We start from the raw sequence: 26922 nt of genomic DNA on the forward strand, positions 1-26922 counted from the left end.
ATGCCTAGATTAGTGTTACAGAAATCTTTCAGAGTGACTGGCGTTAGGTGTGTATGGCACATATCACATGTATGTTCAGACCGGGTCTGGATCAGTGATTGGTATAACAATCTCGTCTTGACAAATACAGCAGGTGAAGAACTACAGCGTGTTACAGATATAACTAAATATATTGGTGGAATACACACTGTGACAAGTGACGGCGATTTAATTTATATAGACATTCATTGTGACATCAACAAACTGTCTAAAGATAACACAGTAAAGACTGTATTAATACCATACAACACAGCACCATGGAGACCACTGTGTGTCTACAGCTCCCCCTCCACTGGAGACCTGCTGGTCGGGATGTATAATACTGATACAGACACAGGCCATGTAAACCGTTACACTAACACGGGACAACACATACAGACCATACAGTACGACAACACAGGTCCAATACAGCATAGAAGACTTATATACATCACAGAGAACCGCAACGGAGATGTTATTGTGTCTAAATATCTCAGTGGTCCTATTGTAGTGACGAACAGTAAAGGAAGATACCGATTCTCCTACACAAATCCTATACAACGATTAAAACTATACCCACGTGGAATCTGTACTGACGCGCTATCACACATCCTAGTGTGTAATTTTCAGCCCAACAACCCCGGAATACTGATCCTGGACAGGGACGGTGTCCTGTCAGAACAACACTGGATGCACTCACCATGCGGTCTGAGTTATGATGACAGAACTCAGTTACTCTGGGTCGGATCATACGACGACAACACAGTGAACATTTATAGACTTATTTATGAAGACTCTCTGTTCGGTAAGTAATGCTGTTGTATTGTGTTTATATCTTCTATAGACTTATTTATGGAGACTCTCTGACTGGTAAGTTATACTGTTGTATTGTGTTGATGACTTCTATAGACTTATTTATGGGGACTCTGTGACTGGTAAGTTCTACTGTTGTATTGTGTTTATGACTTCTATAGACTTATTTATGGGGACTCTCTGACCCGTTAGTTATACTGTTGTATTGTGTTTATGACTTCAATAGACTTATTATGGGGACTCTCTGACCGGTTAGTTATACTGTTGTATTGTGTTTATGACTTCAATAGACTTATTATGGTGACTCTCTGACTGGTAAGTTATACTGTTGTATTGTGTTGATGACTTCTATAGACTTATTTATGGGGACTCTCTGACTGGTGAGTTATACTGTTGTATTGTGTTTATGACTTCTATAGACTTATTTATGGAGACTCTCTGACTGGTGAGTTATACTGTTCTATTGTGTTTATGACTTCAATAGACTTATTATGGAGACTCTCTGACTGGTAAGTTATACTGTTGTATTGTGTTTATGACTTCTATGGACTTATTTATGTAGACTCTCTGATTGGTAAGTTCTACTGTTGTATTGTGTAAATGACTTCTATAGACATATTTATGGGGACTCTCTGACTGGTAAGTTATACTGTTGTATTGTGTTTATGATTTCAATAGACTTATTATGGGGACTCTGTGACTGGTAAGTTATACTGTTGTATTGTGTTTATGACTTCTATAGACTTATTTATGGGGACTCTCTGACTGGTAACTTCTACTGTTGTATTGTGTTTATGACTTCTATAGACTTATTTATGTAGACTCTTTGAACGGTAAGTTATACTGCTGTATTGTGTTTAAAACTTCTATAGACTTATTTATGGAGACTCTCTGACAGGTAAGTTATACTGTTGTATTGTGTTTATGACTTCAATAGACTTATTATGGGGACTCTGTGACTGGTAAGTTATACTGTTGTATTGTGTTAATGACTTCTATAGACTTATTTATGGGGACTCTCTGACCGGTTAGTTATACTGTTGTATTGTGTTTATGACTTCTACAGACTTATTTATGGTGACTTTCTGACTGGTAAGTTATATTGTTGTATTGTGTTTATGACTTCTGTAGACTTATTTATGGGGACTCTGTGACTGGTAAGTTATACTGTTGTATTGTTTTTATGACTTCTATAGACTTATTATGGAGACTCTCTGACTGGTAAGTTATACTGTTGTATTGTGTTTATGACTTCTATAGACTTATTTATGGGGACTCTCTGACCGGTTAGTTATACTGTTGTATTGTGTTTATGACTTCAATAGACTTATTATGGGGACTCTGTGACTGGTAAGTTATACTGTTGTATTGTGTTTATGACTTCTATAGACTTATTTATGGAGACTCTATGACCGGTAAGTTATACTGTTGTATTGTGGTTATGACTTAGAGTTATACTGTTGTATTGCGTTTATGACTTCTATAGACTTATTAATGGAGACTCTCTGACTGGTTAGTTATACTGTTGTATTGTGGTTATGACTTCTATAGACTTATTTATGGAGACTCTCTGACTGGTGAGTTATACTGTTGTATTGTGTTTATGACTTTTATAGACTTACTGTTTATGGTTTATGACTCTAGACTTATTTATGACTGGTAAGTTATACTGTTGTATTGTGTTTATGACTTCTATAGACTTATTTATGGAGACTCTCTAACTTGTAAGTTATACTTTTGTATTGTGTTTATGACTTCTATAGACTTATTTATGGCGACTTTCTGACTGGTAAGTTATACTGTTGTATTGTGTTTATGACTTCTATAGATTTATTTATGGAGACTCTATGACTGGTAAGTTATACTGTTGTATTGTGTTATGACTTCTAGACTTATTTATCTCTGTGACTGGTCTGACTCTCTGACTGGTAAGTTATACTGTTGTATTGTGTTTATGACTTCTATAGACTTATTTATGTTGTATTGTGTTTACTCTCTGACTGACCGGTAAGTTATACTGTTGTATTGTGTTATTGAGACTTTTTATACTCTGTGACTGGTAAGTTATACTGTTGTATTGTGTTTATGACTTCTAAAGACTTATTTATGGGGACTCTGTGACTGGTAAGTTATACTGTTGTATTGTGTTTATGACTTTTATAGACTTATTTATGGAGACTCTACTTATGACTGGTAAGTTATACTGTTGTATTGTGTTTATGATTGTGTGTTTATGACTTCTATTACTCTCTGGTAAGTTATACTGTTGTATTGTGTTTATGACTTCTATAGACTTATTTATGGAGACTCTCTGACAGGTAAGTTATACTGTTGTATTGTGTTTATGACTTCTGGTAAGTTATACTGTTGTATTGTGTTTATGATAGACTTAGTTATACTGTTGTATTGTGTTTATGACTTCTATAGACTTATTTATGGAGACTCTCTGACTGGTAAGTTATACTGTTGTATTGTGTTTATGACTATAGACTTATTTATAGACTGGTAAGTTTACTGTTGTATTGTGGTTATGACTTCTCTTATTTATGGAGACTCTCTGACTGGTAAGTTATACTGTTGTATTGTGTTTATGACTTCTATAGACTTATTTATACTGTTGTATTGTGTTTATGACTCTCTGACTACTCTCTGACAGGTAAGTTATACTGTTGTATTGTGTTTATGACTTCTATAGACTTACTTATGGAGACTCTTTGACTGGTAAGTGATACTGTTGTATTGTGGTTAGACTTTATACTGTTGTATATACTGTTGTATTGTGTTTATGACTTCTATAGACTTATTTATGGAGACTCTCTGACTGGTGAGTTATACTGTTGTATTGTGTTTATTTATATAGTTATACTGTTTATTTATGGAGACTGACTGGTGAGTTATACTGTTGTATTGTGTTTATGACTTCTATAGACTTATTTATGGAGACTCTCTGACTGGTGAGTTATACTGTATTGTGTTTATGACTTCTATAGACTTATTTATGGAGACTCTCTGACTGGTAAGACTGGTAAGTTATAGACTGTTGTATTGTGTGTTTATGACTTCTATAGACTTATTTATGGAGACTCTCTGACTGGTAAGTTATACTGTTGTATTGTGTTTATGACTTCTATAGACTTATTTATGGTTACTCTCTGACTGGTAAGTTATACTGTTGTATTGTGTTTATGACATCTATAGACTTATTTATGGAGACGCTGTGACTGGTAATTTATAGTGTTGTTTTGTGTTTATGACTTCTAAAGACTTATTTATGGAGACTCTCTGACTGGTAAGTTATACTGTTGTATTGTGTTTATGACTTCTATAGACTTATTTATGGACTTCTATAGACTCTCTGACTGGTAAGTTATACTGTTGTATTGTGTTTATGACTTCTATAGACTTATTTATGGTGACTCTCTGACAGGTAAGTTATACTGTTGTATTGTGTTTATGACTTCTTCAGACTTATTGATGGAGACTCTCTGACTGGTAAGTTATACTGTTATATTGTGTTTATGACTTCTAATGACTTATTCATGGAAACTCTCTGACTGGTAAGTTATACTGTTGTATTGTGTTTATGTCTTCTATAGACTTACTTATGGAGACTCTCTGACTGGTAAGTTATACTGTTGTATTGTGTTTATGTCTTCTATAGACTTACTTATGGAGACTCTCTGACCGGTAAGTTATACTGTTGTATTGTGTTATTGACTTCTATAGACTTTTTATGGGGACTCTGTGACTGGTAAGTTATACTGTTGTATTGTGTTTATGACTTCTAAAGACTTATTTATGGGGACTCTGTGACAGGTAAGTTATACTGTTGTATTGTGTTTATGTCTTCTATAGACTTATTTATGGAGACTCTCTGACTGGTAAGTTATACTGTTGTATTGTGTTTATGACTTCTATAGACTTACTTATGGAGACTCAATGACCGGTAAGTTATACTGTTGTATTGTGTTTATGACTTCTATAGACTTATTTATGTAGACTCTCTGACTGGTAAGTTATACTGTTGTATTGTGTTTATGACTTCTATAGACTTATTTATGGAGACTCTCTGACCGGTAAGTTATACTGTTGTATTGTGTTTATGACTTCTATAGACTTATTTATGGGGACTCTATGACAGGTAAGTTATACTGTTGTATTGTGTTTATGTCTTCTATAGACTTATTTATGGTGACTCTCTGACAGGTAAGTTATACTGTTGTATTGTGTTCATGTCTTCTATAGACTTACTTATGGAGACTCTCTGACCGGTAAGTTATACTGTTGTATTGTGTTTATGACTTCTATAGACTTTTTATGGGGACTCTGTGACTGGTAAGTTATACTGTTGTATTGTGTTTATGACTTCTAAAGACTTATTTATGGAGACTCTCTGACTGGTAAGTTATACTGTTGTATTGTGTTTATGACTTCTATAGACTTATTTATGGAGACTCTCTGACTGGTAAGTTATACTGTTGTAATGTGTTTATGACTTCTATAGACTTATTTATGGAGACTCTCTGACTGGTAAGTTATACTGTTGTATTGTGGTTATGACTTCTATAGACTTATTTATGGAGACTCTCTGACTGGTAAGTTATACTGTTGTATTGTGTTTATGACATCTATAGACTTATTTATGGGGACTCTCTGACTGGTAAGTTATACTGTTGTATTGTGTTTATGACTTCTATAGACTTATTTATGGGGACTCTCTAACAGGTAAGTTATACTGTTGTATTGTGTTTATGACTTCTATAGACTTATTTATGGAGACTCTCTGACAGGTAAGTGATACTGTTGTATTGTGGTTATGACTTCTATAGACTTATTTATGGGGACTCTGTGACAGGTAAGTTATACTGTTGTATTGTGTTTATGACTTCTATAGACTTATTTATGGAGACTCTCTGACTGGTGAGTTATACTGTTCTATTGTGTTTATGACTTCTATAGACTTATTTATGGAGACTCTCTGACTGGTAAGTTATACTGTTGTATTGTGTTTATGACTTCTATAGACTTATTAATGGAGACTCTCTGACTGGTGAGTTATACTGTTGTATTGTGTTTATGACTTCTATAGACTTATTTATGGAGACTCTCTGACTGGTGAGTTATACTGTTCTATTGTGTTTATGACTTCTATAGACTTATTTATGGAGACTCTCTGACTGGTAAGTTATACTGTTGTATTGTGTTTATGACTTCTATAGACTTATTTATGGAGACTCTCTGACTGGTGAGTTAAACTGTTGTATTGTGTTTATGACTTCTCTAGACTTATTTATGGAGACTCTCTGACTGGTAAGTTATACTGTTGTATTGTGGTTATGACTTCTATAGACTTATTTATGGAGACTCTCTGACTGGTGAGTTATACTGTTGTATTGTGTTTATGACTTCTATAGACTTATTTATGGAGACTCTCTGACTGGTGAGTTATACTGTTGTATTGTGTTTATGACTTCTATAGACTTATTTATGGAGACTCTCTGACTGGTAAGTTATACTGTTGTATTGTGTTTATGACTTCTATAGACTTACTTATGGAGACTCTCTGACTGGTGAGTTATACTGTTGTATTGTGTTTATGACTTCTAAAGACTTATTTATGGAGACTCTCTGACTGGTAAGTTATACTGTTGTATTGAGTTTATGACTTCTATAGACTTATTTATGGAGACTCTCTGACTGGTAAGTTATACTGTTGTATTGTGTTTATGACTTCTATAGACTTATTTATGGAGACTCTCTGACTGGTAAGTTATACTGTTGTATTGTGTTTATGACTTCTATAGACATATTTATGGAGACTCTCTGACTGGTAAGTTATACTGTTGTATTGTGTTTATGACTTCTATAGACTTATTTATGTAGACTCTCTGACTGGTAAGTTATACTGTTGTATTGTGTTTATGACTTCTACAGACTTATTGATGGAGACTCTCTGACTAGTAAGTTATACTGTTGTATTGTGTTAATGACTTTTATAGACTTATTTATGGAGACGCTCTGACTGGTAAGTTATACTGTTGTATTGTGTTTATGACTTCTATAGACTTATTTATGGAGACTCTCTGACAGGTAAGTTATACTGTTGTATTGCGTTTATGACTTCTATAGACATATCTATGGAGACTCTCTGACTGGTAAGTTATACTGTTGTATTGTGTTTATGACTTCTATAGACTTATTTATGGAGACTCTCTGACTGGTAAGTTATACTGTTGTTTTGTGTTTATGAGTTCTATAGACTCTCTGACTGGTAAGTTATACTGTTCTATTGTGTTTATGACTTCTATGGACTTATTTATGGAGACTCTCTGACTGGTAAGTTATACTGTTGTATTGTGTTTATGACTATGGAGACTCTCTCTATAGACTTATTTATGGTTTATGACTCTCTGACTGGTAAGTTATACTGTTGTATTGTGTTTATGACTTCTATAGACTTATTTATGGAGACTCTCTGACCGGTAAGTTATACTGATGTATTGTGTTTATGACTTCTATAGACTTATTTATGGATATTCTCTGACTGGTAATTTATACTGTTGTATTATGTTTATGACTTCTATAGACTTATTTATGGATATTCTCTGACTGGTAAGTTATACTGTTGTATTGTGTTTATGACTTCTATAGACTTACTTATGGAGACTCTCTTATCTATGGAGACTCTCTTGACTGGTAAGTTATACTGTTGTATTGTGTTTATGACTTCTATAGACTTATTTATGGAGACTCTCTGACAGGTAAGTTATACTGTTGTATTGTGTTTATGACTTCTATAGACTTATTTATGGAGACTCTCTGACTGGTAAGTTATACTGTTGTATTGTGTTTATGACTTCTATAGACTTATTTATGGAGACTCTCTGACCGGTAAGTTATACTGTTGTATTGTGTTTATGACTTCTATAGACTTATTTATGGATTGACTCTCTGACTGGTAAGTTATACTGTTGTATTGTGTTTATGACTTCTATAGACTTATTGATGGAGACTCTCTGACTAGTAAGTTATACTGTTGTATTGTGTTTATGACTTCTATAGACTTATTTATGGAGACTCTCTGACAGGTAAGTTATACTGTTGTATTGTGTTTATGACTTCTATAGACTTATTTATGGAGACTCTCTGACTGGTAAGTTATACTGTTGTATTGTGTTTATGACTTCTATAGACTTATTTATGGAGACTCTCTGACAGGTAAGTTATACTGTTGTATTGTGTTTATGACTTCTATAGACTTATTTATGGAGACTCTCTGACTGGTAAGTTATACTGTTGTATTGTGTTTATGACTTCTATAGACTTATTGATGGAGACTCTCTGACTAGTAAGTTATACTGTTGTATTGTGTTTATGACTTCTATAGACTTATTTATGGAGACTCTCTGACAGGTAAGTTATACTGTTGTATTGTGTTTATGTATTGTGTTATTGTGTTTATGACTTCTATAGACTTATTTATGGAGACTCTCTGACAGGTAAGTTATACTGTTGTATTGTGTTTATGACTTCTATAGACTTATTTATGGAGACTCTCTGACAGGTAAGTTATACTGTTGTATTGTGTTTATGACTTCTATAGACTTATTTATGGAGACTCTCTGACTGGTAAGTTATACTGTTGTTTTGTGTTTATGAGTTCTATAGACTCTCTGACTGGTAAGTTTATTGTATTGTGTTTATGACTTCTACAGACTCTCTGACTGGTAAGTTATACTGCTGTATTGTGTTTATGACTTCTATAGACTTATTTATGGAGACTCTCTGACAGGTAAGTTATACTGTTGTATTGTGTTTATGACTTCTATAGACTTATTTATGGAGACGCTGTGACTGGTAAGTTATACTGTTGTATTGTGTTTATGACTTCTATAGGCTTATTTATGGAGACTCTCTGACAGGTAAGTTATACTGTTGTATTATGTTTATGACTTCTATAGACTTATTTATGGATATTCTCTGACTGGTAAGTTATACTGTTGTATTGTGTTTATGACTTCTATAGACTTACTTATGGAGACTCTTTGACTGGTAAGTGATACTGTTGTATTGTGTTTATGTCTTCTATAGACTTATTTATGGAGACTCTCTGACTGGTAAGTTATACTGTTGTATTGTGTTTATGACTTCTATAGACTTATTTATGGAGACTCTCTGACTGGTAAGTTATACTGTTGTATTGTGTTTATGACTTCTATAGACTTATTATATATGAGTTTATGACTCTCTGACTGGTGAGTTATACTGTTGTATTGTGTTTATGACTTTTATAGACTTATTAATGGAGACTCTCTGACAGGTAAGTTATACTGTTGTATTGTGTTTATGACTTCTATAGACTTATTTATGGAGACTCTCTGACAGGTAAGTTATACTGTTGTATTGTGTTTATGACTTCTTATAGACTGTTGTATTGTGTTTATGAGACTGGTAAGTTTACTGTTGTATGGAGACTTCTCTGGAGACTCTCTGACTGGTAAGTTATACTGTTGTATTGTGTTTAGACTTTATAGACTTATTAATGGAGACTCTCTGACTGGTAAGTTATACTGTTGTATTGTGTTTATGACTTCTATAGACTTATTTATGGAGACTCTCTGACAGGTAAGTTATACTGTTGTATTGTGTTTATGACTTCTATAGACTTATTTATGGAGACTCTCTGACTGGTAAGTTATACTGTTGTATTGTGTTTATGACTTCTATAGACTTATTTATGGAGACTCTCTGACTGGTAAGTTATACTGTTGTATTGTGTTTATGACTTCTATAGACTTATTTATGGAGACTCTCTGACTGGTAAGTTATACTGTTGTATTGTGTTTATGACTTCTATAGACTTATTTATGGAGACTCTCTGACTGGTAAGTTATACTGTTGTATTGTGTTTATGACTTCTATAGACTTATTTATGGAGACTCTCTGACTGGTAAGTTATACTGTTGTATTGTGTTTATGACTTCTATAGACTTATTGATGGAGACTCTCTGACTAGTAAGTTATACTGTTGTATTGTGTTTATGACTTCTATAGACTTATTTATGGAGACTCTCTGACTGGTAAGTTATACTGTTGTATTGTGTTTATGACTTCTATAGACTTATTTATGTGAGACTCTCTGACTGGTAAGTTATACTGTTGTATTGTGTTTATGACTTCTATAGACTTATTTATGGATATTCTCTGACTGGTAAGTTATACTGTTGTATTGTGTTTATGACTTCTATAGACTTATTTATGGAGACTCTCTGACTAGTAAGTTATACTGTTGTATTGTGTTTATGACTTCTATAGACTTTATGGAGAGACTGGTAAGTTATACTGTTGTATTGTGTTTATGACTTCTATAGACTTATTTATGGAGACTCTCTGACTGGTAAGTTATACTGTTGTATTGTGTTTATGACTTCTATAGACTTATTTATGGAGACTCTCTGACTGGTAAGTTATACTGTTGTATTGTGTTTATGACTTCTATAGACTTATTTATGGTAAGTTATACTGTTGTATTGTGACTCTATGACATGGGTAAGTTATACTGTTGTATTGTGTTTATGACTTCTATAGACTTATTTATGGAGACTCTCTGACTGGTAAGTTATACTGTTGTATTGTGTTTATGACTTCTTATTTATGGAGACTTCTGACTGGTAAGTTATACTGTTGTATTGTGTTTATGACTTCTATAGACTTATTTATGGAGACTCTCTGACTGGTAAGTTATACTGTTGTTTTGTGTTTATGACTTCTATAGACTTATTTATGGAGACTCTCTGACTGGTAAGTTATACTGTTGTATTGTGTTTATGACTTCTATAGACTTATTTATGGAGAATCTCTGACTGGTAAGTTATACTGTTGTATTGTGTTTATGACTTCTATAGACTTATTGATGGAGACTCTCTGACTGGTAAGTTATACTGTTGTATTGTGTTTATGACTTCTACAGACTTATTTATGGTGACTCTCTGACTGGTAAGTTATATTGTTGTATTGTGTTTATGACTTCTATAGAGAGTTATACTGTTGTATTGTGTTTATGACTTCTATAGACTTATTTATGGAGACTCTCTGACTGGTAAGTTATACTGTTGTATTGTGTTTATGACTTCTATAGACTTATTTATGGAGACTCTCTGACTGGTAAGTTATACTGTTGTATTGTGTTTATGACTTCTATAGACTTATTTATGGAGACTCTCTGACTGGTAAGTTATACTGTTGTATTGTGTTTATGACTTCTATAGACTTATTTATGGAGACTCTCTGACTGGTAAGTTATACTGTTGTATTGTGTTTATGACTTCTATAGACTTATTTATGGAGACTCTCTGACTGGTAAGTTATACTGTTGTATTGTGTTTATGACTTCTATAGACTTATTTATGGAGACTCTCTGACAGGTAAGTTATACTGTTGTATTGTGTTTATGACTTTTATAGACTTATTTATGGAGACTCTCTGACTGGTAAGTTATACTGTTGTATTGTGTTTATGACTTCTATAGACTTATTTATGGAGACTCTCTGACAGGTAAGTTATACTGTTGTATTGTGTTTATGACTTCTATAGACTTATTTATGGAGACTCTCTGACTGGTAAGTTATACTGTTGTATTGTGTTTATGACTTCTATAGACTTATTTATGGGGACTCTATGACCGGTGAAGTATACTGTTGTATTGTGTTTATGACTTCTATAGACTTATTTATGGAGACTCTCTGACTGGTAAGTTATACTGTTGTATTGTGTTAATGACTTCTATAGACTTATTTATGGAGACTCTCTGACAGTTATACTGTTGTATTGTGTTTATGACTTCTATAGACTTAATTATGGAGACTCTCTGACTGGTAAGTTATACTGTTGTATTGTGTTTATGACTTCTATAGACTTATTTATGGAGACTCTCTGACTAGTAAGTTATACTGTTGTATTGTGTTTATGACTTCTATAGACTTATTAATGGAGACTCTGTGACTGGTAAGTTATACTGTTGTATTGTGTTTATGACTTCTATAGTTACTCTCTGATTTATGGGTGAGTTATACTGTTGTATTGTGTTTATGACTTCTATAGACTTATTTATGGAGACTCTCTGACTGGTAAGTTATACTGTTGTATTGTGTTTATGTATAGACTTATTTATACTGTTAAGTATGTATTGTGTTTATGACTTCTATAGACTTATTTATGGAGACTCTCTGACTGGTAAGTAATTGTGTTATACTGTTGTATTGTGTTTATGACTTCTATAGACTTATTTATGGAGACTCTCTGACTGGTAAGTTATACTGTTGTATTGTGTTAATGACTTCTATAGACTTATTTATGGGGGCTCTGTGACTGGTAAGTTATACTGTTGAATTGTGTTTATGAGTTCTATAGACTCTCTCACTGGTAAGTTGTACTGTTGTTATGTACTTTTGACTTCTGTAGACGTATCGGCGACTTTCTGACTGGTAAGTTATACTGTTGTATTGTGTTTATGACTTCTATAGATTTATTTATGGAGACTCTATGACTGGTAAGTTATGCTGTTGTATTGTGGTTATGACTTCTATAGACTTATTTATGGAGACTCTCTGACTGGTAAGTTATACTGTTGTATTGTGTTTATGACTTCTATAGACTTATTTATGGAGACTCTCTGACAGGTAAGTTATACTGTTGTATTGTGTTTATGACTTCTATAGACTTATTAATGGAGACTCTCTGACTGGTAAGTTATACTGTTGTATTGTGTTTATGACTTCTATAGACTTATTTATGGAGACTCTCTGACAGGTAAGTTATACTGTTGTATTGTGTTTATGACTTCTATAGACTTATTTATGGAGACTCTCTGACTGGTAAGTTATACTGTTGTATTGTGTTTATGACTTCTATAGACTTATTTATGGAGACTCTCTGACTGGTAAGTTATACTGTTGTTTTGTGTTTATGACTTCTATAGACTTATTTATGGAGACTCTCTATGGTAAGTTATACTGTTGTATTGTGTTTATGACTCTAGACTTATTTATGACTCTCTGACTGGTAAGTTATACTGTTGTATTGTGTTTATGACTTCTATAGACTTATTTATGGAGACTCTCTGACTGGTAAGTTATACTGTTGTATTGTGTTTATGACTTCTATAGACTTATTTATGGAGACTCTCTGACTGGTGAGTTATACTGTTGTATTGTGTTTATGACTTTTATAGACTTATTAATGGAGACTCTCTGACAGGTAAGTTATACTGTTGTATTGTGTTTATGACTTCTATAGACTTATTTATACTGTTGTATTGTGTTTATGACTTCTATAGACTTATTTATGGAGACTCTCTGACTGGTAAGTTATACTGTTGTATTGTGTTTATGACTTCTATAGAATGATTTATGGAGACTCTCTGACTGACAGGTAAGTTATACTGTTGTATTGTGTTTATGACTTCTATAGACTTATTTATGGAGACTCTCTGACTGGTAAGTTATACTGTTGTATTGTGTTTATGACTTCTATAGACTTATTTATGGAGACTCTCTGACTGGTAAGTTATACTGTTGTATTGTGTTTATGACTTCTATAGACTTATTTATGGAGACTCTCTGACTGGTAAGTTATACTGTTGTTTTGTGTTTATGACTTCTAAAGACTTATTTATGGAGACTCTCTGACTGGTAAGTTATACTGTTGTATTGTGTTTATGACTTCTATAGACTTATTTATGGTGACTCTCTGACTGGTAAGTTATACTGTTGTATTGTGTTTATGACATCTATAGACTTATTTATGGTGACTCTCTGACAGGTAAGTTATACTGTTGTATTGTGTTTATGACTTCTACAGACTTATTGATGGAGACTCTCTGACTGGTAAGTTATACTGTTGTATTGTGGTTATGACTTCTATAGACTTATTTATGGAGACTCTCTGACTGGTAAGTTATACTGTTGTATTGTGTTTATGACTTCTATAGACTTATTTATGGAGACTCTCTGACTGGTAAGTTATACTGTTGTATTGTGTTTATGACTTCTATAGACTTATTTATGGAGACTCTCTGACTGGTAAGTTATACTGTTGTATTGTGTTTATGACTTCTATAGACTTATTTATGGAGACTCTCTGACTGGTAAGTTATACTGTTGTATTGTGGTTATGACTTCTATAGACTTATTTATGGAGACTCTCTGACTGGTAAGTTATACTGTTGTATTGTGGTTATGACTTCTATAGACTTATTTATGGGGACTCTCTGACTGGTAAGTTATATTGTTGTATTGTGGTTATGACTTCTATAGACTTATTTATGGAGACTCTCTGACAGGTAAGTTATACTGTTGTATTGTGGTTATGACTTCTATAGACTTATTTATGGAGACTCTCTGACTGGTAAGTTATACTGTTGTATTGTGTTTATGACTTCTATAGACTTATTTATGGGGACTCTCTGACAGGTAAGTTATACTGTTGTATTGTGTTTATGACTTCTATAGACTTATTTATGGAGACTCTCTGACTGGTAAGTTATACTGTTGTATTGTGTTTATGACTTCTATAGACTTATTTATGGGGACTCTCTGACTGGTAAGTTATACTGTTGTATTGTGTTTATGACTTCTATAGACTTATTTATGGGGGCTCTCTGACTTATTTATGTGTTTAGACTTATTTCTGACTCTCCGGTAAGTTATACTGTTGTATTGTGTTTATGACTTCTTTAGACTTATTTATGGGGACTCTCTGACTGGTAAGTTATACTGTTGTATTGTGTTTATGACTTCTATAGACTTATTTATGGAGACTCTCTGACTGGTAAGTTATACTGTTGTATTGTGTTTATGACTTCTATAGACTTATTTATGGGGACTCTCTGACCGGTAAGTTATACCGTTGTATTGCGTTGATGACTTCTATAGACTTATTTATGGGGACTCTCTGACTGGTAAGTTATACTGTTCTATTGTGTTTATGACTTCTATAGACTTATTTATGGAGACTCTCTGACTGGTAAGTTATACTGTTGTATTGTGTTTATCACTTCTATAGACTTATTTATGGGGACTCTCTGACTGGTAAGTTATACTGTTGTATTGTGTTTATGACTTCTATAAACTTATTTATGGAGACTCTCTGACCGGTAAGTTATACTGTTGTATTGTGTTTATGACTTCTATAGACTTATTTATGGGGACTCTCTGACCGGTAAGTTATACTGTTGTATTGCGTTTATGACTTCTATAGACATATTTATGGAGACTCTCTGACTGGTAAGTTATACTGTTGTATTGTGTTTATGACTTCTATAGACTTATTTATGGGGACTCTCTGACCGGTAAGTTATACCGTTGTATTGCGTTGATGACTTCTGTAGACATATTTATGGAGACTCTCTGACTGGTAAGTTATACTGTTGTATTGTGTTTATGACTTCTATAGACTTATTTATGGAGACTCTCTGACAGGTAAGTTATACTGTTGTATTGTGTTTATGATTTCTATAGAAGTCATCACTTAAAGTCAATACTAACCAAATTTTGCATAAACATAATATATTCATTGTTCCTTAAAACTGTGAATTCTTAAATATATATCTTTCATATCAATAATATATTAGGACGATTTATATGAAGGCCGATTTGGTCTGTCGGCGCAAGAACAAAATTCGGAATAATTTACGCACATAACTATTACATTTGCTTTCATTTTTCTTGTGCTTTGTAAAACATTGAACTCAAATTTTGATCAGGGAAACTAAAGTCAAAATCTTAATAATATGTTAAAATTTAACATGAATAGCATTAGAAACGGACAATTAGTTTCAAAGATATACCAATTGAAATAGTCTCAAAACTTACCTCTAAATCTCATTTAAACTTTTGAGACTATTTGAATTGGTATATCTTTGATTTTTTTCATATTTAATGTTTAAGGAGGATTTTATATTTAAAAAAAATCTTTCTGAATGCTTTTCATTTTAGCAGATCTCATGGTGGATAAACTGACATATAAGTTTAAGAAGCAAAAACCTCAAAACAGATATCTATCTCTGTGTACCTTTCATGTTTCTTATGAATTTACAGGTCTCCCTATGGAGAAGATGAAGTGTGAGGAGCATCCCAGTGGTACTTTGTCCCAGTTCTGTGTCCCGTGTGAGACTGCCCTGTGTGAGATCTGTATCACGACCTCTAGTGATCATAAAAGGCATGACGTTAGAGATGTTGAGAAATTGTATCATGAATTTCACAAGAAGAAAGGTGTGTTACAATTTAATGTAGAACCTATGTCGGAAAAGTCTTTGTCACAAGATTTTCAAACTTTTCAAAATGATAAATTAGCACTCGCTTATCAATCAGTCAAAAGCACAAGACATGTTTCCGTGTTATTAAATGTAGTGCAGCCAGTGAAACATGGAATGGTATTTACATACTGCGACTAGACATTTTCAGTCACTTGTCATAAAGAGAATATGAAATTTCTCAAAAATACTTTTTTAAACATCTTAGTTCGTTGGCTTTATTAACTGAACAGTATTAAACAATATTTCTCAATAATAAAATTCTTTTTTTATTTCATCGACATAAAGGATAAGTCCACATCTTAGAAAATATAGGCAAATGAACTCTATTCTTTTTAGTCAATTTTCGACCCTAAATTTGCCAATATTTCTCAGAAGTCTTTGTCACAATGTTTTCAAACTTTAATATGATGAAGAAAATACCCAAATGATTAAAAAAATGATTAAAATATATACCTTTTCCCTTAATTAATGAGAGATAGGTAATTTACCGATCCTAATATTCTTGACCTTTTTGCACTTACACGGGATTTAATTATTAAATGACTGTTTGGGGTTACTTTCAGATTAAAAATGTTTACCAGGTATCTTAAATTGTACTATTAATTCAAAAGGATCATATTTAATAGAAAAATTGTAATCAAACACCAAGAATATGAATAAGTTACAAATAATTATGAAAAGGAATCCACATCATTTCATGATAGATATCACAAAAAATGAACACATAATCACACTATCTACAACACGTACATCTTTGACTTGGACACATTTCATCACGATTTAATACTATTTAGTTGGCAACTGAAGATTTCTTAGGATTTTTCCTTCCTTCAAAATGCATGTAGTTACATATCATTCACATTTTTACAGTTGTATGCAATGTACATTGTAATTTCATGACACGGGATAATCTTGGATTTGTCAACTTTATTAAGGCCAAGATCTAGTAGATGAAAGGTGCCTACAGAATTATATTGTCATTAGCATTTTTACCAAAAAAAAAAAAAAAAAAAATTGGATTAAGATTATTTCGGCATGATTTTAAATTGTGTGAATTTCAAAATGCAGCATTTTTTTACCATTTCTATTGATGCTGTAAAGTACGGGAAAAAGTGACATTGAATTAATTATGACGTCATAATGGATCAAGCACAGGCTAAACACATTCACTAGTTATGATGTCATACGACGTAGGTTCTACGTTAAAATGGGACATAGAATAAAATCTATAAAAGAAAATTTTGACACATCATTTCCCCTATTTAACCCCCAATTCCAGCCAAAAAAATACATAATTTATTTTATTAACAAAGAATTATCTTGAGAATGTATATGTTCAATTTTAATCAAATTGTGACTTTGGGTGCTGGTTGGGCCATAATAGAGAAAGTTCTTATAATTTTTAATTATACACAAGTAATTTATTTTATTGCCAATGGGTGAGAAGCACATGTCCCCCCCCCCCCAAAAAAAAACAATCCAATCTTTTTTGTTTGTATGAAAGACGTTAAAATTTTAAAATTCCTGTTCTAATTTTCCTTTGCTAATTCATATTCCTTCATTCTTGCAAAAGATAATAATTAGGAAAAAATAGTTTAATAGTTTATCTCTTTTGTGTGTATCTCTTCGTAGATAAAGATACAGTTTTGATGTGCCTTCTTCTTTGCCAGAACTACAAAATAAATCTTGAAGAAGAGAAATGGATCAAAAAGTATAATGCTTTGGCTGAAGTTTTAAAATTCAACAAAATTGAGAAGCCATCTGATTTTAGCAAAATGAATGAGTACAATCCAGTACTTAAGCAAGATGGTCCAGAGGTCACATTTAGCTGTGAATTCTTCAAAAACACCACTTTTCTTAGATTTGCAAAAGATCCAAAATTTGTGGAGATTTTTCTGACATCTGTAGAAAAAGAAAACACATCTGAGTACTGCAGATCGTGGGCCTATCCAAAGAAAGAGGGTGAAGTCTTCTGCTGGTTATCGCCACAACAAACGGAACAGTTGATAGAGAAACTCGGAGAGGACATTTTCACGCATCCAACATGGCAAGACCCTTCAATACATGAAGTTGCATTTAGAAATCGTATGTTTCTCTTTTTAAAGCTAAGTTTGGGTAGGGGTAATCATTTTCTCTGTCTCTCACTCCAATCTTCAAATTTATAAATATATCGGAGATTTGACAATTTTACTTTTACATGTATAAAATGATTGACTTTAATGATTTATTTAAAAGGAATTCTATGGGTAAATTAACATTATTTCGTTAATATTTTCGATTACTTAATTAATAAACCTTAGGATCGGATTACCTTAACTTACAAATAAAAATAGCCCACAATTAACTACTTTTTTCAATATGTTTGAACCGGATTTCTAATCAAGCAAGTTTTTGATGTGTACCATAGATATTTTGCTGAATGTACATGCTGATAAAATTTAGAAAGAGGAACTAACTTTGTATCAACATTTTTTGAGACCTTAAGCTTCCAATTAGCCAACATTTTCTTTAAATTCTGATATATCTTTCTGAATTGCATTATAATTGGAATTTGACAGGAATCTCTAAACATTTCATTTCGATTTTTTCCCTGCATTCTGAAGTGCTCAGTCGTGAATCATACGAAACAAATGTTCAAATCATTTGACTGTCGGACATATAACGTCATGTTTTCAAAATGTGTGGGACTTAGATTCTCATGGACTTTATCGCCAAAGAGATTTCTATTAAGGTTATTAGCAAGACATTTAAGACTTCCACAACACACTGGAAATGAGTTGAGGGTGTGTAATGACTTTAACACATGGCCATACTAACAAGTTCAAGGTCACTAGCAGAAAAAAAATAAAATTCTAGTTTATGTAATTAATACCTATGTAATGAAGAGTCATTGGGTGCTCATACTTGGTGACCTAAGGGTGTGTCAAGATCTTGATCTTATATCATTCCACTAAATTTACTGTCACTGGTAAAAAAGTAAAAATAAAATTGACAGGTGCATAATTTACACTTGATGTTCATATTTTACATTTCTAATGACCTGAAGATTGTCATCTTTTTTTGAAGGTCTTGGTTTACGTCACCTTTACAAGAAATTTGAATGAGCACTTTAAAAAATTGCAGTTGGGGGTATTTTGTTATGAGCTCACTCACAGTACCTCTAGACTCATATTTGCCTTGTCAAACGTTTTTTATCGAATAAGAAAATTAGTATTTTTTCTTTATCATCTTGAAAATACGTATGATATAATCTATGTGTAATCCGAGTTTGTTTCCATATACCTGTAGTTTCTTCTAAATCTGTAAATACCTAGGGAAAAATGAAATTGAAGTTTAAGAAAAAACTCTGTTATATCTTTTATACCCGTTTGAGTCTCCTTACATTGTCTTAAAATAAAATACAAATACAATTTAACGCAATCTTAAAGACTAGGTGTATGTCTAGAGTAAAGGTATACCCTTCACAAAGTAATAAAGCAATGACTACTCTATTTTCAGTTGGCATACCAATGCAGGTCATAATGAGAGGTGATGATTCAGTGAAGAATTTCCTTGAAAATCTCAAGAAAGGAAAGACAACGATGTACCACGCCACTGGGATGTTGATAGGATGTGCAGGCAGTGGGAAAACAACGTTACTTGGAAGATTAAAAGGCATCGACTTGGATGATATTCTGAATAATACAAGATCCACCAGGGGAATTGATATCCAGACCGACGTCTTTGATGTGTCAAAAACCATCGAAGGTATTGTTTCAATTTTAAATCAATATTTGTAAATGTTGATTCACCTCTGATGAAGACTCTGTCAAAACCCTTATTTTGGGATAAGGGTTTTTTTTGTTACAATATGTTTATTATTCGACTGGATAATTGCTAGCTGACTGGCCGAGGTCCAAAAGTACGGCGAAAATAAATCCTTATATCAACCAGCACGTGACCTTTCCAGGTGATTATAAGGATTTATTTATTGTACATTGGCCTTAAAGTAGATTTAGAAATTTTAAATTGATACAAATAGTTTTGGGAAGCAGCCGAATCCCACTCAGGTTAGCATAATGTTAGGAAAATATATAATTTTGGGTGGGGAATAAATGGAAACATACCCCCTTTTTCTGAACGTAAATGTTTGTTTTTAATATAGACTAAAAACATTCACAACTTGCCAGAAAGAATCTCTTGTTAAAGGAAAGTCATGTTTGTTCAAATGAAGAGCAACTTACACATTCAAGGGGAGATAATTAAGAAGTAGTGAACATATGGTGGCATGCTTTAAAAATCTTGTTCTCAAGAACAGAAATGCCATTATTAGTCATATTGATTAGGAAGTACTCTCGTGTTGAATTCTTTTTGTTTTTTCAAATAATCCCCCACCATGATATCATGTTATTCTACTCGACTTCTCAGAATATTATAGGCATGATTGATCATATTTATATGCAAGCATCCTTTCTGACTGGATTTTGACCTTGTAAAGGTCGCGTAGATTCCGATTTCTTCAAATCATGACACCAAGGGGTAGGTTGGACTACAATGAAAGTTCAAACAAAAAGGTGGAAAAGTCACAATTAGTCGGAGAAATATGCAAGCATCCTTAGTTATTGTAGATTGCATTTGTTCGAATCATACCCACTTCCACCCCGATAGTTCGGGACCATGAAAAGCTATAAATACTAAACTTTTTTATAATTTTTTTCCTAGCCGTAGTGCTCAGGTTATATATGTGGCCAACGGGCTTCGTACTATATAGCATAATTTAAAACTCTCGTTTCCATTATCATCATGTAAATTTTATTGACACAATATTAATGGTGTAAGTTCATGTAGTACTTTGAATGAATACACATAATGTGACCAAACTTAGTATTAAATGCGTATAGTGCAACTTTGTTTTTGGGGGGGGGGGGTGGGGGGGGTGTTCAATAATTTGGTTTCATAACTGATTTTTATTAATTTATATATTTCTTACAGTAAATACATCAGACCAAAAACAACGCTTTAAGGTTAGAATTGATGAAACAAGTAAAAATCAAAGGGTTCCGGAACCTCATAAAGAAATATCCAATAAGATGAAATCGCTGGATATTGATGACCAAGGAGATAATGAAGAAGACACTGCTAGCGAGGCCGCTAATGAAGAAGAGATGCCACATGACAGCATGAACACAAAAAACGAGTCACTCAAAGGAGACGAAGTCGCTGCTCAATTTTTAGAAAAGACAGAGGATAAAGTTGATGAAACTCAAACTGTTGCTAAGATTTCAGAAAGTTTGGGGATTATACGAGTTTCTAAACAAAAAAAGAGTGAACCAGAGAAAAAAATTAGTATGGTTGACTTTGCAGGGCAATGTTCATATTATTCCTCGCACCAGATTTTTCTGAGTCCACGAGCATTCTTCATTTTGGTGTTCAATATGGAGAAAAACTTTGATGAAATGGTAGGAGAGGACGTGTGTAGCCAGGAACGTTCCATTTACAAAGGATACACCCACAGAGGTTTGTATTTGTACAAAAAACATTGAAAGCGGTTAAAAGAAGATTTGTTTGTGAAACACTGATGCCCTTTTCGTAGTTCATGGCAAATATAATTTATTATAAAGCTAATAAATATTCTTTATGATAAAAAACTACAAAAATCTATGATTAACGTTCAATATTTTTGCGTTTTATTGGACGCTGACTTTTACTACATAAATGATGAATATGCCAGAAACTTTCAGAAGGCGAGCGTTCAATATATATAGAACGGGGACTTGTTACAAGAAATAGATATGTGAAATATGAATTACCGAAAAAAACATTCAAAGGGAATAGCTAAGGTATTTTTTAAAGTAGATCAACTTCTTGGTCAAAAAGTAAGAATTATTGATACGCAAATGAAGGCCTTGTAACAAGAAAATTATATGTGAAAGATAAGAGCCCGGGCACCAATCATTTAAACCCTATTACCAAAAGTGGGCCAAACTTCAAGGTAAAAGAGTCAAATTGTTGGTTTGCAATGAAAGGTCTTGTAACAAAAAATACACGAATCATATGAAAGCTCTAGCTCCAACCATTCAAACTTATGGCTTAACTTAACTATCAAAGTGAGTAAGACTCAAAAGTTAACGTCTAAAAGTAAAAAATATCTGTAGCAAAGAATGTGTTAATCACGAGGAATAAACGTTTAATGTACAAAAAGTCTAGCACTAACATGAATGTTTATCTTTCTCAGACTATCTTACATTTTGGGCAAAATCCATTCACCAATACAGCAGCGAAAAGGCTCCCATTATACTGGTTGGCACTCATGCTGAACAAAAGACACATCAGGTATTTCAAGAATATTTTGGTGAAAAATTACAAAAAAGGACTTCATTGTGAACTTTACAGGTTTATAGGCCTTGTTTTTATGAAAAAAGAAACTTTCTAATAACTCCTGCAAATAAAGTTTGGTTACTATGGGGACATCAGTTCGTCATTCTGTCTAAGGAAGAAACATACGTAACACACATTTGAACCAGAGATTCGTTATAATTTGAGAATTTCTCATGAACATTGACCAAGGGTCAGAAAAGTTGAAGGCCTCTGTCAAAAACTCTGTAAAATTGGGACATTGCTATCGTAAGGTTGATCGAAAAGGTTGACTGGATTGTGTATTGTAAAGTTCAAGGCCACTGACAGAAAAAATACTGACACTCTAAATGGAAAAAAATGAAATTTCAGACTTCAAACAATGTTTATTAAAGAAGATGGGCGTATTAGGCGTGTGATCTGCAGGAATCATTTGTACGAAACATTTATGGTTTTTAATGTCCATGATTCGGTTGGCTGAATATTGTTGGTCAGATTTTACAAACACGTCCGTAAGGTTTTTTTTCATTTAGTTGGAAAGACTTTGTGAGATTGTAACATTTATGTCCGTTTTTCCTAGGAGGTACTATAACATAGTAATGTTTCACAAAAAATAAACACCTATAAAATATTTAATTCATAGATGCATGATACGTGTTTGTGTACATTATAGAATAGAAGATTGGATTTGATTTTCGCTCGAGAACCAAACTGAACCAAAATTTATCTAAATCAAAATTTTAATACATCAGTACATAAAACGAAACTGACAAAATAAATGGTTGTTTGCATGAAAAAAAAAATTAACACCCAATGCCAGGCTTGAACCAAAAACTTCTCACTTTGAGCGCACTGAACACGTAGCGCTACTTACAGAGCAATCACCGCTACACATTTAAAGATGATTTAAAAGGGGCAAAGAAGCACCACATTCACACATTTGGATTTTTTGGGGGGAATAGTTCATTTTTGGTGGTCTCTGGGTCTTCTCTGAATTTTTTTAAAATGTGTATTCGTTCCTCTCGATTAAAATACACATAGATAACGTTTTAAAATCATGGAGAGAAGACCCAGAGATAGAAAAATCTTAGAAAAACGTAGTTAAAAATGTACCATTTTGTACCAAATGTCTGATCTGGTCAATTTTCAAGTTATTTTTTAGCAAAACAAAGCTCAATTTCGGGAAAATATTTTCCTCTCCAGTTGCACAGGAACCTGATCAATTATAAAAATGTTAAAATTTCATGATAAACGTCGATAGAATTTTCACTTTTCAATTTCGCCCAGATTCCTGCCGAATCCCAATCTAAAGCATCCTTGTTCAAATTTGTTTTTTGACCCATTGTTCAAATTAAGAGAAGATATCATCTAGGTCTTTGACAAGTTAGAAAATTCAATTCACAAGAGAAAAAATTATTTTATGGCAATTACATTTTATCAGAAAGAGGTTAGATGTTTACCCTTCACACAAAAATAAGTAAAGAATTTATGAATAAATTGAAAACATTAAAACAGTCCCAGATACAAGTTCAAGGTCATTGATGGACAAACTTTATTTCATGTCCTCTCCAACTTTTCTAACAAATTAAAACATAGTAGTTTAAATTTTATCATGAGTTTTAAGGCCAGAGATTACTGATGAAGTGATATGATCTTCAGCATGTTTGCTTTTTGATAGAAAAGTAAACCTTGCATTGCCTTTATATTTTTAAGTAAAAAAATCATTGTATTTGAGAAATAAGAAAATGAGAAGGGGTGCCACTTCTTCAGCTTGCCCATAGAACATTTACTTTTATTTACTTTCTTTCACTATATTATCTTTTTAGTTGAACATATGCATGAAGGGAGGAAGTGATGTCCTTTTTTATTTTTTATCGTATTACTTATATACTTTCAAAAATATCTTTCTTATTAGGAAAAAGTGGAATTTTTCCGTGAGATATGGAAGACTTTGGAAACAAAAACCAAGTCTTTGCAGGGGCATCTTTTCAGGAAGAGAGGGTTTGCCATAGGATTCAACGAAAATGAAGGCATTGAAAAAATCAAGCTGTCAATTGTTGATGTTGTTCAGAAACTTGATCACTGGGGTGAAGTGCTTCCACATTCCTGGGCTATGTTTGAAAACTTCTTCCAGGAGAAGAAATACCTTAAAATAATCAATAAAAGAGTACTTTTGGCTTTCAATGAAGCACTACCACAGGATATTAAATTGGAGATAGTTGAAGATATCAATACCATGCTGCAGTTTTTCCATGACATCAGAGAAATCTTGTTTTTCAATCAAGAATTTCTGAGAGAAGTAATCATCCTAGATGTTCAGTGGTTTGCAGATGCATTCAAAAATGTAATTACTGATAAAAACCATGCAAATGAGGATTTATTAGAGTTTACATCGGAGTGGGACCAATTTGATGACACTGGAGAATTGAGTGACATTTTGCTATGCAGGATTTGGAAAATGAACAATAATGAATACCTTGAACACAAAGATGAGATCATGCTGTACATGGAGAAGCTGGGGCTCTTGGCTAAAGTGGATGACAAAAATTGGTACGTTCCATGTATGAACAAAAAAGCATTTCCCATTAGTGCGTTTTCATCACACCCCGCCTCATCCATCCTCTGCTACACGTTTGATGTTCTTCCTGCTGGAATATTTCATCGCCTTGTAGCTACATGCATGCAGAATACTTCGAAGATGTTTTCCTTTGAAGACCGTGGATGCATATACCAGACTGCGGCTAAGTTCATGTTTCAGGACCGCTACCATAACGTTCTGATCGGAATGACCCAGACAGAAATTCAGCTGCAGGTGTTCGTTGTAGAAGGAGAAGCTGATGTTTCTATATGCCACAAAATAAGAGTAAGAATCGAGAATGTGTTACAAGATATTTCTAACACATTCCAGGAAAATTCTGAATTCCATGTTGCGTTCAAATGTAAACCTGTTGGATTTTGTGACAGCAGAGAGAGTGCTGTCCTAAGTGAATCAGAGTTTTCTCGAGCAACTTTTCAGTGTCCTTCCTGTAAAGAAGAGAAAATCCATATTGTTACTACCGAGGACATCACTAAGTATTGGAAACAGGTATATTACAAAACAGTCTATAATTACACCTGGTGAAAAAATAAAGGAAAAATAGCAAAATTAAAAAAAAAGATGACACCAAATAATTTATTTTCCGTGAAAGGAAAGCATTATATAACATTACATTACACATTTGAAGGTTCGACGTTGTCTTCATCATGTAAAAAATATGCAATATTTTATATTACACAAACAGGCTCCGTAATGTAAAACGAGAAAAAAATTACAAAAGTATAATGTTTCAGAGACATCACAAACTATTGGAAACGGGTTATGTAAAATAGGGTCTCAAATTACAGAGTATTAGAATTTAATAGCCATTCTCTGTAACCACTTAAACTTCGTTGCCACGCATGGTCACCGATTTTGATGAAACTTCACCCATGCTTAGTACTTGACACCAGAAACAAATATCAAACAAAATTTCGTTTCTATGTGTCTTGGTTGCTATGGCAACAGCCGGAAAAGTTTTAAAAATCGAAATTTTCAGCCACTTTAACTCTTGACTGTGGCTTCATAAAAACTAGAAAGAGCAAACAAACCATTCTCACAAAAACATGACACCTTGATGTCACTTATACTGTAAAGAAACTGTTTAGAATATATCTTTAAGTAAGTGGTAACCAAGAGTACATTTGGAATACATTTAAAATGCTTGAATAGTACTTATCTGTTAGAACTGAAGTTGAATATCATATATTGATAAAATTTGATAAATAAAACAACACTGTTGCTATGGTTAACAAGAAGGGAAAATGTTCGATTTTGTGAACTTTATATCAATATTAAACCCTGTGTGCCAGCTTCTTGCATCCACTTAAATATTGGATGATAGTCAAAATTAAAAGTCAAGTTAGCTGTTAATAAATATCAATGATAAAAGTTTTGGGAATCTACATTTAAGGGTACGTATCCAAGGAAAGAAAATATTTTTTCAGGTTTTTAAGCATATATTTTCTGCTTATTTCCATAGCAACGCTCTATTTAAAGAGTCTAATCTGAATTTTTTCAAATGGGAAAACTTGGAGCAGACCAACATCTTATAAAATTGATCATTAGTTATGAGGAAATGTGTTTTTTTTAATATAGCATCAGATTTAAACATACAGAGTGTTACTTTGAAGGCTCTCTGTGGTATAATAACCTTGGCAACCATTGCCAACCAAAATGAAATATCATATTTTGTTCTTGGTATATGTTTCAAGGCTCTTTTTCTATTAATTGTTTACATTTCATCCTATAATTGCTTTTTTCTTTTTATGTGTATGACTTTATAAAATTCAATGAATTTTTTTTTTACTTTTGAATACTTTATTACCATAGTAACGTATGTTGATTTACCAAACATGTTTATCATGCA

The 26922-nt window shown here is 32.9% G+C and overlaps 1 protein-coding gene across 1 annotated transcript; it reads left to right on the top strand.

The window, feature by feature from the left end:
- Nucleotides 1-25562, top strand: LOC134242573 (uncharacterized; the record flags this gene model as incomplete). Its single annotated transcript, XM_062724673.1, has 11 exons — nt 1-823; nt 9257-9328; nt 10147-10163; nt 14275-14300; nt 14568-14593; nt 15927-16100; nt 17777-18229; nt 19643-19891; nt 21116-21640; nt 22359-22456; nt 24393-25562. Coding segments are annotated over exons 1-11 (3633 nt in total), but the record flags the coding sequence as incomplete, so codon positions are not given.
- Between the last annotated feature and the right edge of the window lie 1360 nt (nt 25563-26922).

The sequence above is a fragment of the Saccostrea cucullata genome, unplaced genomic scaffold (genome assembly GCF_032062105.1).
Source record: "Saccostrea cucullata isolate Sc308-1 unplaced genomic scaffold, CSIRO_AGI_Scuc_v1 ctg4040, whole genome shotgun sequence".
In the NCBI taxonomy this organism is placed as follows: Eukaryota; Metazoa; Mollusca; class Bivalvia; order Ostreida; family Ostreidae; genus Saccostrea; species Saccostrea cuccullata.